This window comes from Rhinatrema bivittatum, chromosome 4 (assembly GCF_901001135.1).
Source record: "Rhinatrema bivittatum chromosome 4, aRhiBiv1.1, whole genome shotgun sequence".
NCBI lineage: Eukaryota > Metazoa > Chordata > Amphibia > Gymnophiona > Rhinatrematidae > Rhinatrema > Rhinatrema bivittatum.
This window is the reverse complement of record NC_042618.1, coordinates 215,488,873-215,503,731: the sequence shown is the minus strand read 5'-3', so window position 1 is coordinate 215,503,731 and position 14,859 is coordinate 215,488,873. Positions and strand designations below refer to the sequence as shown.

Here is a 14,859-nt window from a genome sequence, read left to right as displayed (position 1 = left end):
ACAATATATGTCACACCTTTCAGGGTAAAAAACTTTTTTATTGGAGGACAAAGAAACTGACATCTTAACAGTTGCATAAGTCACCACCCTCCTTGGATAAATCTCAATGACCTTGAGTCAGTACTTGGTGGAAGCACCTTTGGCAGCAAATACAGGTGTGAGCCTGTTGGGATAGATCTCCACCAACTTTGCATATCTAAATATTAGATTGTTCCTGTCACTTTCCTTGGGGAGTGTTGATGGACACTGATCTCCAAGTCATGCCACAGATTTTTGATCGGATTGAGGTTATCTGACCGAGACATTCCTGGGCATTTATTTATTTCTGAAATTTATACTCCACCGTTTTGAAAAACAACCAAGGCAGCTAACAGATGCTAAACAGTTACAATAACATAATACCTTACCTTATTGTTCCTTAGCCACTTCAGCATAGCCTTGGCTTTGTGTTTCAAGACTTTGCCATGCTGAAAGGTGAACGTCCATTCCAGTTTCACCTTTCTTGTAGAGAGCAGCAGGGTTTTGTATTTTTCTCTGTGGGGAGATTCCCAAATTTGTGCCCTTTCCCCTTCAAGTCATAGAAGATATTTTGGATGGGGAAGACCCAGAAATTTCCATTGTCTGAAGTGTTAAGAAGAACGTTTAAATGTTTGCCCCTGCATTTCTGTGACGTGACCACTGGATGACACTTGGTGTGGTGTTGGGTCTGGTACGGTTAGTGGGAAAGTTATCAGAGTGATGGTGCTTCTGGTGGTGTGGTATACCTTTAAACCTAAGAGGGTTTTGATTGGTTGGGAGATGTCCCCTGGGTCAGTATGGCAGCAGTTGCCCCTTTTTTCCTAGGACGGAGCTGGAGAGACAAGGGGACCTCCAGGATGTAGCAGACCTGGAGTAGGCAGCCTATGAGCTGGTGGACCCAGGGACTAGCCCAGTATGGAGTAGGGCCCTGCAGGGGCTTTTCCTTACACGGAAAAAGGCCCAAGGCCAAGGACGTAGAGAAGAGGTGTTGCCTCCCCTTATGGAAAGGGCCAGGAGGAAGGGGTTGTTCTTAAATGAGGAATGCCCCATGAAGGTCCTTGATAAGGAAAATATTGAGGAGATCTGCACGCTGCTAGATGGGAGAAGTGGAGAAGTTCGTGGAGGATCAAATGGCCAGGGAACCCTGAGTAGACCCTAAGGACCAAATTTTAAAAGCGTTGCTCATGCTAAAAAGCCTATATACATATGTGGGATGTGTGAGTGACACGAATTTTGAAAGTCGGACGTTACGCACATATTTACGCATACTCGGGTAAAAAAAAAAGGGGGCAGAAAAGGAGCAGAGTTGGGGGTGGGGAATGGGCATTCCAGGGCGGGGCCAGCTGTTATGTGTGTAATTCTGTATTTTAAAACCTGAGGCTTCAGCACACGCTGGTTTGTTAGCCGCATAACTTTACTGCTGCTCCTGATGAGGAGCAAATCTGCAGATCTTGCAGTTTTTAGGCTTACTTGACAGGTTTAGAGGTCTGGGTCAACTGGGGAAGGTGCAGAATGAAGGACCAGAGGGGTCTGGATGACTGGCGGACTAGCGGACTAATTTGAAAAACTGGGAATGTCCCTCGCTCGAGCGTGTTTTAAAATCCGATTACGATGTGCGTTAAAGCCATCAGTTTCGTAAGGAAGATCTGCAAAGTAGGTTTGCAATAGTAACAACTTAAAATTAGGAACGTAGTTGGACGTGCTAGGTGCATTTTACATCTTACGCTTGGAAATGGCGCATAATTTAAAATTGCCACGTATCTCCGCTCACAAGCCCATAAGCGTGTGTATGGGCACCCGCACACTAGTTTTAAAATTAGCCTGCCGGGCTGTAATTCTCTTGTCCCACATGGATGTGAGATCTGTTTAAAAGCAAGAGTAATTTGAGGAGAATACTGTACTTCTCCTATGTGTTTGGGATGGGAACAGAGATGTACTTAAAGTGGGAGCATTTGGGTACATGAAACTGTAAGGAATGTAAGTCATATATATTATATTCCACTTTTCATAGCACTTCAAAGTGGATTACATTCAGATACTGTTATAGGTATTTCCCTATCCCTAGAGGGCTTAGAATCTAAGTTTGTACCTGAGGCAATGGAGGGTAAAGTGACTTGCCCAAGATCACAGGGAGCAACAGCGGGACTTGAACCTTGGTCTCCTGGTTCATAGCCCACTGCTCTAACCACTAGGCTACTCCTCCACTCCGTAAAAGGTTTGATATGGGAAGTAAAAAAAATCTAATTCCTTTCAAGTGAAGGCTGAACAATTAGTACTGTCATTCTTTGGAGTACCAGGCAGTATATCATGGGGAAAGTTGACATTGACTGCTGTATCCCATGAATTCCTAGTATTCAGTGATTAAGTGCTTACTCTGTTCTATCCCTGTACATGGTGACTGGCTGAAAAACCAGGAATAAAGTTGAAAATTTGAGGTTTACCCGAGAGTGACGTGAATCTGTTTTGGAGTTTTAATTATGCCATCGCTGAGGGAACTTTATAGGAGCCAGGATTCATGGAGGGAGGAGGTTGGTGTTCACCCTGACTGGTCAAGGGAGTGAGAGTTACCCCTGTTGTTCCTATCCGGGTTCACTTCACCATCTGCATGACCCATAAGTTAGAACCCACTAAATAAATTTGAGAGTCTGAACTCTTTCACCCAAGGTCATTACCTCTTATCATTTTATGTATCCAAGAGGTAGGATTATATCTCCTTTCATTATCCTTTTCTATTCTGACAAGTACCCTAGTCCTTGACAATGAGAAATGTTCCCATAACATGATGCTGCCACCACCATGCTTCACAGTAGGGATGGTGTACTCTGGGTGATGTGCTGTGATGAGTTTGTGCTAAATGTAACATTTTGCATTCATGCCAAAAAAATTCTATTTTATTTTAATTAAACTACAAATTTTTTTGTCCCATGGCTACAGTATCCCGAGTACTCCTTTACATACTTCAAATAAGATTCAAGGTGGGCTTTGTGGAATAATGTTTTCCTTCTTTCCACCCTACCATGTAGGCTACATTTCTAGAGTACCTGGGATATTTTCACATGCACGCTTTGGCCATTCTTAGCCATGGAAGCCTGTAGCTTTTTCAAACTTTCCATTAGCCTCTTGGTTGCCCCTCTGATCAGTCTCCTTCATGCTCAGTCATCCAGTTTGGAGAGATGGCCTGATCTAGACAGGATTTTGATGGTGCCATACACCTTCCACATCGTTATAATCCATCTTGACCGTGTTCCAAGGAATATTCAAGGACTTTGCAATTCTTTTATGCCCGTACCCAGATCTATGCCTTTCTGCATTGTGTCCCAGAGTTCTTTTCATAGCTCCTTGGAGGTTATGGTTGGGTCTTTGCTTTGAAATGTATTACCCAGGAGAGAGAACCAAGAGGACCAGCTTAATTTATCCTGTCATCATGTGAATAAGTACAATTTATTACAAGTGGGGCTAATTCACTTGCGGCCAGATTTTAAATCGGCCATGCACGTAGAAATCACCACTTACGGGCGTGGCTGGACCCCGTGCACAGTGCGCACATATTGAGAAGGGCCCGGCCATGCGCGTAAGTGGCGCATTAGTGCCAGGCCCTGACAAATGGGCGGGCTGGGGGTGGGGCTGGGTGGTCCAGGGGGAGGAGCAGGGTGGGCCAGGGGCGGGCCAGGACAGCGCCATTCCTTGCTGTCCCGGAGACTCATTCGCAGGCCGGTGGCCAGCACATGCAAGTTACTTCAGGTCGGGCCCTGAAGAAACTTGTAGAATAAAAGGTAAAGAAAAAAAAAAAGGGATTTAGAAGGTGGGGAGGAGAGGGGAAGGGGAAGAGAGGTTAGGGTAGGGGGTAGGAAAGTTCCCTCCCAGTCCGCTCCTAAATTGGAGCAGACTGGGAAGGAACTGGGGAAGCCCCAATCTCGTCGCTGTGCGGAGTTTGTAAAATTTTATGTCCCCCTCTTGTGCGTGCCGCCCGCACATACACAAGCACGGATTATAAAATCTGGCGCATATGTGTGTGCGGCCCACGGATTTTATAACATGCTAATGCGCGCATGTTATAAAATCGGCGCATCCATGTGCACGCTCCGGGTGGCACGCGCACATGGACGCGTGCGGGCACATTTTAAAATCTACCCTTTGGGGTGTGCTTTTGAAGGCAGTTGGTTACACCAGAGCTTAAATTATTTAGGAATGCTATAGAAGTACAAGTGGGTGGATACTTATGAAACCAAGATATTCCACGTTTTTATTTCTACTTTCTTTTTTTTTTTTTTTTTAGTTTAATCAGTTTTATTAGTAAAGCAGAAGAAGCATGAAAAATAAACAGTATGAACTATTGATACAAACAAATATGTGCTTCTACATTGTGATATAAAGAGCATAAAACGCCAGTGCCCCACTGCTCCACTTAAAGTGTTTGGTACCAAAGGAAACCCACTCACCCCTCCCTCCCCCCCAACAACATGGGTAGAATCACAGTCCTGGAATTCAAAATGTGGTGGCAGTGGCTAAAGCGTGCATGAGAATGAAAATGGATATCTATTCATTTCCAAAAGGTACAGATTGCGCGAAAAAACCAGTGTCCATAAGGCCGGCAGGGAGCACGGCCCGAGTTTGGAATCCTATCTCCGTCGGTCTGAGTATCAGCGCTGCGTTGCCATCCAAGACTGATAAGGCCCCCAAATTTTGATGAATGCAGGTAGTCTATCGTGATGGACCGCTGTAAGCCTAGCCAATTGATAAGTGTGATGTAATTTGGCTTGGACCTCCGGTAGACTAGGCACTAAGCAGTTCTTCCAATGATTCGCCAAGGCCAGGCGGGCTGTAATGAAAACTTGTTGTAAAAAGCGCTGGGCAGCCTTGTGGACAGTTTCCAAAGGCAAACTTAAAAGAACATGCCAGGGCTGGACTGGCAATGACACATTCAGAATAGAAGAAGCCCAGGAAAAAATCATCTGCCAATAGGTAGTAACCGCTGGACATTGCCACCAAATATGATAATACGTTCCTACTGCCCCGCATTTCCTCCAGCAACGGTCTGACATAGCCGGATTCATTTTATGAAGCCTATCAGGTGCATAATGCCAGCGATATAGCATTTTGTAGCAGTTCTCCTGTAGCCGTGCTGAGATGGAACACTTATGTGCGGAAAGGAATATGAGGTCCCATTCTGTGATAGATAGATCCTGCAAAAAGTCCTCACCCCATAGGGTCTGCTGCCGAAAAGGAGGTGCCTCCCGGCCAGCCAAAAACTGGTATACTTTAGATATAAGCCCACGTATAGTGTTGGCTTGCTTACAATAATTTACAAAAAGAGAACCTGTTATTCGCAGATCACCTGCCCTAAGTGCTCGTTTAGTTATATGGTACAATTTGGCATACAACAAAAAGTCCACATGATCCAAGGCATATTGGGAGCGCAATTCCTCAGGAGACATAAGAACTCCCTGTCTGTGCAAATGGTCTAGCTGGGAAATGCCCACCTGCATCCATTTATACGCGACCTCTGGAACGTGAGGCCTGGGAAGCAGCGCGTTACTGAAAAGATGGGTCAATAAATTATATTGTTCTGGACCCACCAGTGCCGGCTTCCATCTCGCCCATACTCTAAATGTGGTGGTTAGGGCGTAAGGTAAGTATGAGACCCCTTGCCACGTAGGTTTTGGCTGCCAAGGTAGGGCCGAAAGGGGTTGTGCTCCTGAAAAAGTGCGCTCGAATAAAGTCCATTGTGGAAGCATTATGGTACGATGCAATATAACAAGAGCCCTTAACTGGGCCGCACAATAATACCATTCTAAGTTCGGAACGCTGAGTCCCCCTCTGATTTTTGGAAGATACAATGTGCCACGTGCTACCCTGGGCGGACGTTTCCGCCAGATAAAACCAAAAATAATGGCTTGCCACTTTTTAAGGATAGATGGAGGGAGATAGATGGGGATGGTCGTGAAAAAGTAAAGGAGCCTCGGTAGCACATTCATTTTAATAATGGCTATACACCCCATCCATGAGAATGTGCCCTTCGCCCATTTCCCCAAATCCCCCTGAATGGTCTGTATTAGTGGCTTGTAGTTGAGATCAAAGAGCTGGTCAGCCTGCCTGCCGATACGAATGCCTAAATACTTCAGCGCCTTGGGTGCCCATTTAAAAGGAAAGAGTGCCCTAAGTGTAGCGGCCGCATCCTCTGGTAAATTGATATTAAGTATTTCTGACTTGTCATAATTTACCTTGAGCCCAGAAACCCCACCGAAGGCCTGTAGTTCAGATGTAATCCCTTGCAAGGAGGCGAGCGGATTGGTCAAAGTTAACATAATGTCGTCCGCAAACAACGAGATTTTAAAATGATGATCACCCCTAAGGACGCCACTGATATTGGTAGCCGCTCGAACTCGCGTCGTGAAAGGTTCTAAAAAGAGAGCAAACATTAATGGGGACAGCGGACAGCCCTGTCTAGTGCCTCGGCCAATTGGGAAAGCGTCTCCATATTTGCCATTTATTTTAACCCTTGCAGCCGGGTGGTCATAAAGCTTGTTTAACCATTGTGTAAAATAATCACCGAATCCCATACGCCTCATCGTTGCAAAAAGGAAGGGCCAGTGAACAAGATCAAAGGCCTTTTCAGCGTCGAGTGAAAGGAGCACTGTGGGCACATGGGCATTACGCACATAGTCTACAAGATCGACTATTCTACGTACGTTGTCGGCGGCTAGACGACCCGGGACAAAGCCCACTTGATCAGTATGGACAAGCTCTGGTAAAACGCTATTTAATCGAGCCGCAAGTATACGAGCTAGGAGTTTTAGATCTAGATTAATCAGTGAGATTGGCCTGTAAGAGCCACAAACACCAGGGTCACGGCCTGGTTTGGCGATGACAGAGATGCCCGCTGTGTTAGCATCTGTAGCAAAGTTGCCAAGGGTTCTGAGTGAGTTGAACATATCCGTGAGAGGGGTCGCTAGGATGTTGGATAGTTTTTTATAGTATGTAGCAGTGAACCCATCTATTCCTGGTGCTTTCCCTACTTTTAACATTTTGATTGCTGCCATAACCTCTAGAGTGGTAATAGGTTTCTCTAGCATTTCAAGATGTACAGGAGGTAGGGTCGGCAAAGTGACAGAATCCAAGTATTGCTGTATGGCATCGTCAGGAATATCTTTCACTGCCGTGTAAAGGTGGGCATAAAAGTCAGTAAAAGCTTTCCTGATGTCTGTCGAGGATGTTGCAGTAGTCCCTTGCTGAGTCTGAATTTTGGCCACCAGGGTTAATGCTCTAGCCGCCTTTAATTTCTGAGCTAAGAGTCTGCCCGCCTTATTTCCGCCCTCGAAATATTTCTGTTTTACCATAGAGAGATTATGGCTGATTGCGGCATCATCAAGGGCACTTAAGGAATCTCGCACCCGCACTATCTGCTGGTATGTCTTTTGGGACAGCGTGACTGTATGGCGCTTAGTTAGCTGGTCTAATTCCTGCAATAGCGCCTGCCTACGGCTGTTCCTCTCAGTATTACAGTATGCGGCACGGGCAATAAGGAAGCCTCGCGCGACTGCTTTAGAGCAGTCCCACAAAGTGGTAGGCTTGATATCCTCTGTGTTATTGAAATCAAAATACTCTTGCATATGTTTAGTTAAGGTTTGGACAAAGGCTGTGTCACGAAGCAGGGCGTCATTAAGCCTCCACGTTCTGAGACCTGGATCTGTATCCTGCCACACGGCTTCAATCCAGATAGGGGCATGGTCAGACCAGGTGATGTTATCGATACCCACCCTACCAATGGCATTCTGAAATATGTGTGAGACAAAAAAATAATCAATGCGGGAATATGTGTTGTGCGGTTTGGAGTAAAAGGTATATGAACGGGATCGTGGGTATCTCTGGCGCCAAATGTCTGTCAGACTCCAGGTCTCTAGAAAGTCTCGCCATGCTTTTCTCATACCCTTGGATGTGGAGCCGCCCGTGGATTCTACTTTCTTTCTAAGTAATCCTGGAATATATTTTCCATTTCACAGTTCTGGGATAGGATATGTGGATACATGGAACAAACTTTGTCTTATTTTACTTCCAGGCTCTGTAGGAAACAGAGGTGAACATTTTGGAAGGAAGCCTAGACTTTCTATAACCTCTGTAGCATAGCTGGATGCTTTCAAATACAGAAACAATTCTGTTATCCACTAATCATTTTCCTGTACTATTACTATAGTCTTTGATATTGGGTTATTATAAAGTAATCCTTTAATCATCTCATTAAGACCATCGTTCAACACCACTTAGATCACTTTATTTCTAAAATTAATTATTTCTCTGTTATGTTTTCTCCCAGCTATCAACCCCTGCTCCAAAACCATCTGTAATCCTAACGCAGATTGTACCTACCTTGGACCTAATAAGCATAAATGTACTTGCCGAGAAGGTTATAAAGGAGATGGCCTAGTTTGCTTACCTGTTGACCCCTGCCAAGAAAACTTTGGAAACTGTCCAACAAAGTCTTCTGTCTGTAAATATGACAGTCCCGGTAAGGTACGTACAACACACATGTAGAACTCGTTTTGTGAATCAATAGAAGAAGTAACCCACTCTCACAGCAAAAATACCAAACAAATGAGAGGGGGGCAGGACAAACTTACTAAATAATAAGAACCTCAAATGAGCAACGTCTCATTTTTTCACAAAGCCAGGACAAGCTAATGTATGAACTGTCGCTACCCAGTCAAATCAATCATTTAGCCCAAACTGGACAGTATCTGTATAGAAGGAAAACTATTTTGTAATTTTCAAATTGCACATAAAAATGATAAGCACACTTCAAAAAGACACAATCTAAAAACAAAGGGGTCCATATTCAGCCTCTGAGCAGCTACATAAGTTAGCCAGATACACCTATCCGGCTAATTTAACTGGAATTTTCAGTGGCGTGGCAGCACCGCTGAATATATCCGGTTATCTTAAAAGTTAACCAGATAGATATATCCGGCTAACTTTAGACCACCTTGAGTGCAACCAGAGTTAGCCGGTTAAGTTCACTGGCTAAATCTGCTCATCCCTAGAACGCCTACCGCCCACTTCAGGAGCACCCCCGACATACCTGGCTAAATTCTAGCTGGATTTAAAGTTTTCAGTTATCCGTCTAATAGCTTTTGAATATCTACCCCATCTGTCCAGGAGTAACAAAGACTTCTTCCAAAAATATATTATTATGTCCCCAAATGAAGCGCTGACACCAGCTGATGTTTTGACAAATTTTGCATCACAGAGTGAACTATAGTAAAGAGTTATTCCGCTGAATTCTATGGTCTTTGTTGTGTTTGAGGCATTGTGGACCCTTGGTCGCAATGGAGATGACTCTGCCCACGGGGAGGAGCCCCGTGGGGAACCACTGCGATAGGCTGACACAGATAGCAGACACAGAATGGATAGAGACTTTATTGTACTGCTGTAGATAGATGGTGAAAGCAGGAAGGTAAGGCACAGATCCACGTAGTGCCAGTAAGCTCAACAGGCTCAGAAGTATAGTCTCACCCAGATGTTCACGATAGGCGAGAGCCCACAGTGCGGGTAACGCCACGGCTGGTGGGTGGAGTTGAGCGCCAGATCGTAGAGGTGGTAGAATGGTGGGACCGAAGATCCGTGGTGCAGGATATGAAGATAGATAGGCCCTCGAGGAGTGAGTACCCAATGGTCCAATATCCTGAAATAGAATAGAGAGAAAAGACCCCCGAGGAGCGGTTGTCTTAGTTAGTGGAGCCCCAAAGGGAAGTTGGAAGCGAGAGACCCCCCGAGGAGCGGGTGTCTAGAGCTTCTGCTGGAGCGAGGCCCTTAGTGAAAGGAAGCGTCTAAGCGTGCAGCTTAGAGCAGGCAGAGTAGCGAAGCGAAGTCTTTGCTAACTCAAAGTGGTAGCGGAGGCGGAGGCTAGATATACCCGGAGGTACTGACGTCATGCGGTGGGGCCGCATCCGAGGTTCCCGTCATGACGTGTATTTGAGCGTAGGAGATGTGCGCGCTCGCGGCCTAGGAGGCCACGGGAGTGAGCATGGCGGATGGGGACGCCCATGCTGGTTTGGAAACGCCGAGACCCTCTGCACTCGGCACCGGAGGCAGACATCTTGCCCAAAGAGAGAGAAAGGGGAGAAAAAGAGGAAAGGCAGAGCGGTCGCAGCCATCTGCGACCGACAGACGCAACACTCTTCATAGGCCAATGTCAGTCACAGTGTAAAGCAGAGTTTTAAAAAATGGGCACAGGGAACAAGCCATCCCAATTTTAAAGCAAATGGTAGCTGATATCACTAAAGCCCAGTACTGACTTACAGCTGATGATGTCAGGGTAATTTTGTACATCACCTATAAGTTTCAAACAGGCCTTTCCATAACTCTTCCTCCCTTCACCAAACCTACCATCTAATCAATAGTATATTTATATAATTCTCATGTACAAAGTTTCTCTTTCCTGTTACACCCTTTTTTACATTAAAAAAAAAAATCATTAACCACTTGTTCTCCCTCTTTGCGCCCTAAACCCCTTCAGACCCCATACCTTTTCCTCCAGTCCCCCCCTCCTTATCCCCCCTGAAATTGTAACCCTTTCTTCTAATATTTTGAGATGTAACTTCTTTTTCCTTTCTCAATGTTTTACTATATGTTCCTTGTAAACCGATGTGATGTGAAAACGAACGTCGGTATAGAAAAGCTTTAAATAAATAAATAAATAAAGTTATCTGTCAAATATGTGTATAAGTTACGCCAGTCTTCAAAGCAAATTAAACTCTTAAGTCGCTTTGAAAATTATACCTGTAAAACTATACACAAACAATTACTTCAACTAAATTTTAGTAAAGATAGCTAGAGCAGCTTGAGGGATATTTGATTGCTTCCCTGGGATGCACTGGGCATAGATGTTTCCACGTCTTCAGATTTCACAGAATAGAAGCCCTAGGAGCTCAGTTCAAACCTTTGTCCAGGCTGTGCAGAGGTCATGCATCTGGAATTTATTTGGTATTAAACCCTAATCAGCTAATCTAATTGGGCTTTTCTGAATGAGTAAGGTCCTGCTACATGGCTATATAAAAAAGATCTGAATCAGAGCCTTGATCCTAAAACTATTGGAAATAACTCCCATGCATATCCTAAGGATGTGAGCAAAGTTTTCATGATCTGAAATTACATACATCATGTTGTATTCAATTCATGCTCCTTATTTAATTTGTTTGATTTCTTAGCATGGTGGCTAGAGTGGTCACTACATGGGCATATAAACCACAGTTTTATTATAATTATCCTTTGAACTGGGAATATATGAGGATAACAGCAAACAGAATAGTGACTTGATATTTTAGATAATTCAAAAGACTTTTTGTACATAGATAAATAAATGAATATTTATATGCTTTCTTAAAACAAAGTGTCCTGCCAAATGTTTTCTACATTTCTACAGTTTGATATTGACCTTCAATCTCTCTCCTTTGTGATCATTCTAAATTCTAGCCTGGAAAATGTAAACCATGCCACTGTACTTCTCACTTTTGCTGTTGTTGTTTTACTTTGTTATTAGAACATAATAAATTCAGTGAACCTGACCCCTGAAAAATCCTCCTGGCACTATAAACCCCTTAGATTTATCATCAAAGAAATCCAGTTCTTGGATTTCACACTTTGAGACTGAGATACTGAAATGTGGCAAATTTCCCAAAGTTTGTTTATTTTATTTTTATTTATTTTAAAATGTATATCCTGCTACAATAAATATACACATAGTCACATGTAACAGACACCATAAGAGGAAATAGAGAAGACATCAATAAGCATAATCAACAAAAAAGCATTCCAAGAAACATCCAAGCAATAGTGACCAACACATACGCTGAGAAGTTGAATACAAAACTGCCAGCTTGTATAGGTTTAGTTCTTTGGGAAAACAAATTTGGAAAGGTGAGTCTTAAGCTGTGATATGAATGTTTCTGGACACATAAAAACAGCAACTGGTGCATCTGCTCTTAAGGGCACAAGTTTCTCATTTTACACCTGAAACAGACTTTGTAAAATGTTTGGCTTCACATTAGTAAATTTACAGGTGAAAGTTTATTACTGAGAAATGTTATCCCAAATCAAAATTAATGAGCTGTTGTAATGCAAAGTCATCCAAAACGGCTCATCAGATATGTTTGTAGTGCTATAATTAGGGTTGCCAACTGACTCCAAATTTTCAGGACAGGTCGATCCAGTGCTGGTTTTACCCCATTGCATGCAGGGACTTGTAGTTCTGGTGTCCTGTGAAGGAGTGCCCCTGAAAACGCTCCTTCTCCAGTGCTGGATCTGGCATCCAGCCTAGTCCATCTTAAAAGCTAGAGGAATAGATTGCTCTGTGGGTGGGACCCCTGAGAGTAGGAATAAGAGTTTGGGCCCAGAAGGGAACAGACAGGCCCCACATCTCCAGGAGAAGGCAGCTCCTGAAACCTTTTTTATCCTGAAGGTAAATGCTGAATGTGAGCTATCTATGTTGAACCATGTGCTTGTGATGAATAAAGTTTTATATAAGAATACCAGAGTGTCTCTGTCCTCTGGGAAGTTAAATACCGCTTGTGCTATCTCGCATGCCCCTATTGGATCCCTTAAGAAAAGAAAGGTTACAAATCCCTGCATGCAATGGGGTTAAACCAAGACTGATCCACCTGCCTTGAAAATCTGGAGTCAGTTGGCAACCCTAGCTAAAATATTATGTGAAAAGGCCTTCGCAAAGTTGTCCATAGTAACAACTGGGCTTATTTGCATACAAGAGCCGATAGAAAACTTGCATGTGTAAAATCACAATTTCTGTGTAGAATTTGGTGCACTTTATCGCATCAGCCTCATGGTCTGGCTTTGATATATTACATGGAAAGCAGAGGCTGACTTGGGCTAACTTGCCTGGGTATGAGCTTTAGCTCCGGATCATCATTCACCACATCATGTCCAGTCATCTTGAGCCACGAAGTCTTCCCCAGGCTTCCACATCCCCATCTCTATTGATGTGTGATTCTCACCTACCAGGCTTCACCACAGGGTAAAAAGTGGAAATTGCCAGGGGCGTGCATTCATTTTGTGAGCGATAGTTAGGGTCCATCCCCTAAAGTGTGGATCTGTGTCTAAATTTAATTAAGATGTCTCCACGAGTCATTAAAGGGAGCCGATTTTTTCAGAGGAGCTGGTGAGAAGCAACCGAGGGGGATGCAGCTCTCTAAGGTTCCAGGAGAGGACGGGGCCCCTGCATTCTTTGCCCATCAGGGGGCGCTTGTTTCTCTCCTGAACTTGGTTTCAGGGATCCCAGGAGAGGTCCAATTGTCTATAGAAAATTGGAATCCAGAAGGCATCTTGTTCCTTAATCCCAGGAGTAGAAAATCTTGTCTGGGGACTGAAGCCATCCATGAGGCACTGAGCACTGTTTTCAAGGAAATTTGAGGACATATAAAAGTCCCAGAGGGGTTAAGGGAGAAAAACACCAGGGGAACAAGAGAAGGTTTCACTTATACTCCCACATTTACCGAAGGTGGCATGAGAAATTGTACCGTAGTGATTTGGGCTGTGTAAATATACTGATTGTGTATACACGAAGGAAAAGCAGACTGGCTGAACACAGCATTACGGGTACACGTCCCACATAGAAATCTAAGATCAGCTAACAAAGCACTCTTAACCATTCCCTCAGTAAGAACAGCAAGACTAACCCAGGTAAGAGAAAGGGCTCTATCCTTAGCTGGTCCTACTCTCTGGAACACTATGCCACTAGAGATCGGATTACAAGAGACCTCAAAACCTTTAAAAAGAGTTTAAAGACCCGGCTTTTTAAACAAGCATTCTACAAAGAGAGCGGAGAATAGAAAGTATGCAGGCACATGCAGAAGAACACCAAGCACACAGTAATGCTCTCAACACATGCATTACAAAAGGATTTTTGTATCTCACAGTTAACTTAATAGTATTTAGGGGTGTGCATTAGTTTCCTACGTATTGGTAATCCGCAATGTATAGGGCCATATTCGTTGTATTCATGGGAAAGCGAAACGTATCGCGATTCCCCACGAATACAACGAAACTTCGCCGAATTATTTGGCCGTCTAAAGGAGCCAATTTAAACAAACCCCCCCCCTCCTGACCCCCCCCCCAAGACTTGCCAAAAGTCCCTGGTGATCCAGCGGGGGTCCGGGAGTGATCTCCTGCACTCGGGTCATTGGCTGCCAGTAATCAAAATGGCGCCGATAGCCTTTGCCCTTACTATGTCACGGGGCTACCGGTGCCAAGGGTCAGCCCCTGTCACATGGTAGGAGCACAAGATGGTGCCGGCCATCCATTGCTCCTACCATGTGACAGGGGCTGACCAATGGCACCAGTAGCCCCTGTGACATAGTAGGTCAAAGGCTATCAGTGCCATTTTGAATACCGGCAGCCAAGGGTATGAGTGCAGGAGATGGCTCCCGGACCCCCCGCTGTACCACCAGGGAGTTTTGGTAAGTCTTGGGGGGAGTCAGGAGGATGGGGGGTTGTACTTAATTCAATTTTAGCTGGGAAACGAATAAGAATTAACGCATGTACATATTGGGGGCCCCCCTTGCCGAATGCAACATATCTGCCCCCCGACGAATACGAATCCCGCATGCAATGTATGGCGTCCCTCTGCACATCCCTAATAGTATTACGCAGAACATGAGACTTATACCTGTAAAGAAGTAACTTACATGTATATATGGTCAAATCTAACTCACCCTTCAAACTAGTTTTTAATTAGACATGAGTTAACCGAACCCTTTGGCACTTGTTAGAATGTACCATTGTACACATTCACCTACTGAATTTATGTGCCTATATGTAAACTGTTGTGATGGTATA

The 14,859-nt window shown here is 44.3% G+C and overlaps 1 protein-coding gene across 1 annotated transcript in view; it reads left to right on the top strand.

Annotated features, from left to right (window-relative positions):
* STAB2 (stabilin 2) overlaps window positions 1-14,859 on the top strand; it is a 473,152-nt gene that overhangs the window by 62,793 nt on the left and 395,500 nt on the right. The window contains 1 exon segment of the mRNA XM_029599680.1: window positions 8,330-8,526. Within this exon segment, the coding sequence (XP_029455540.1) occupies window positions 8,330-8,526 (197 nt within the window).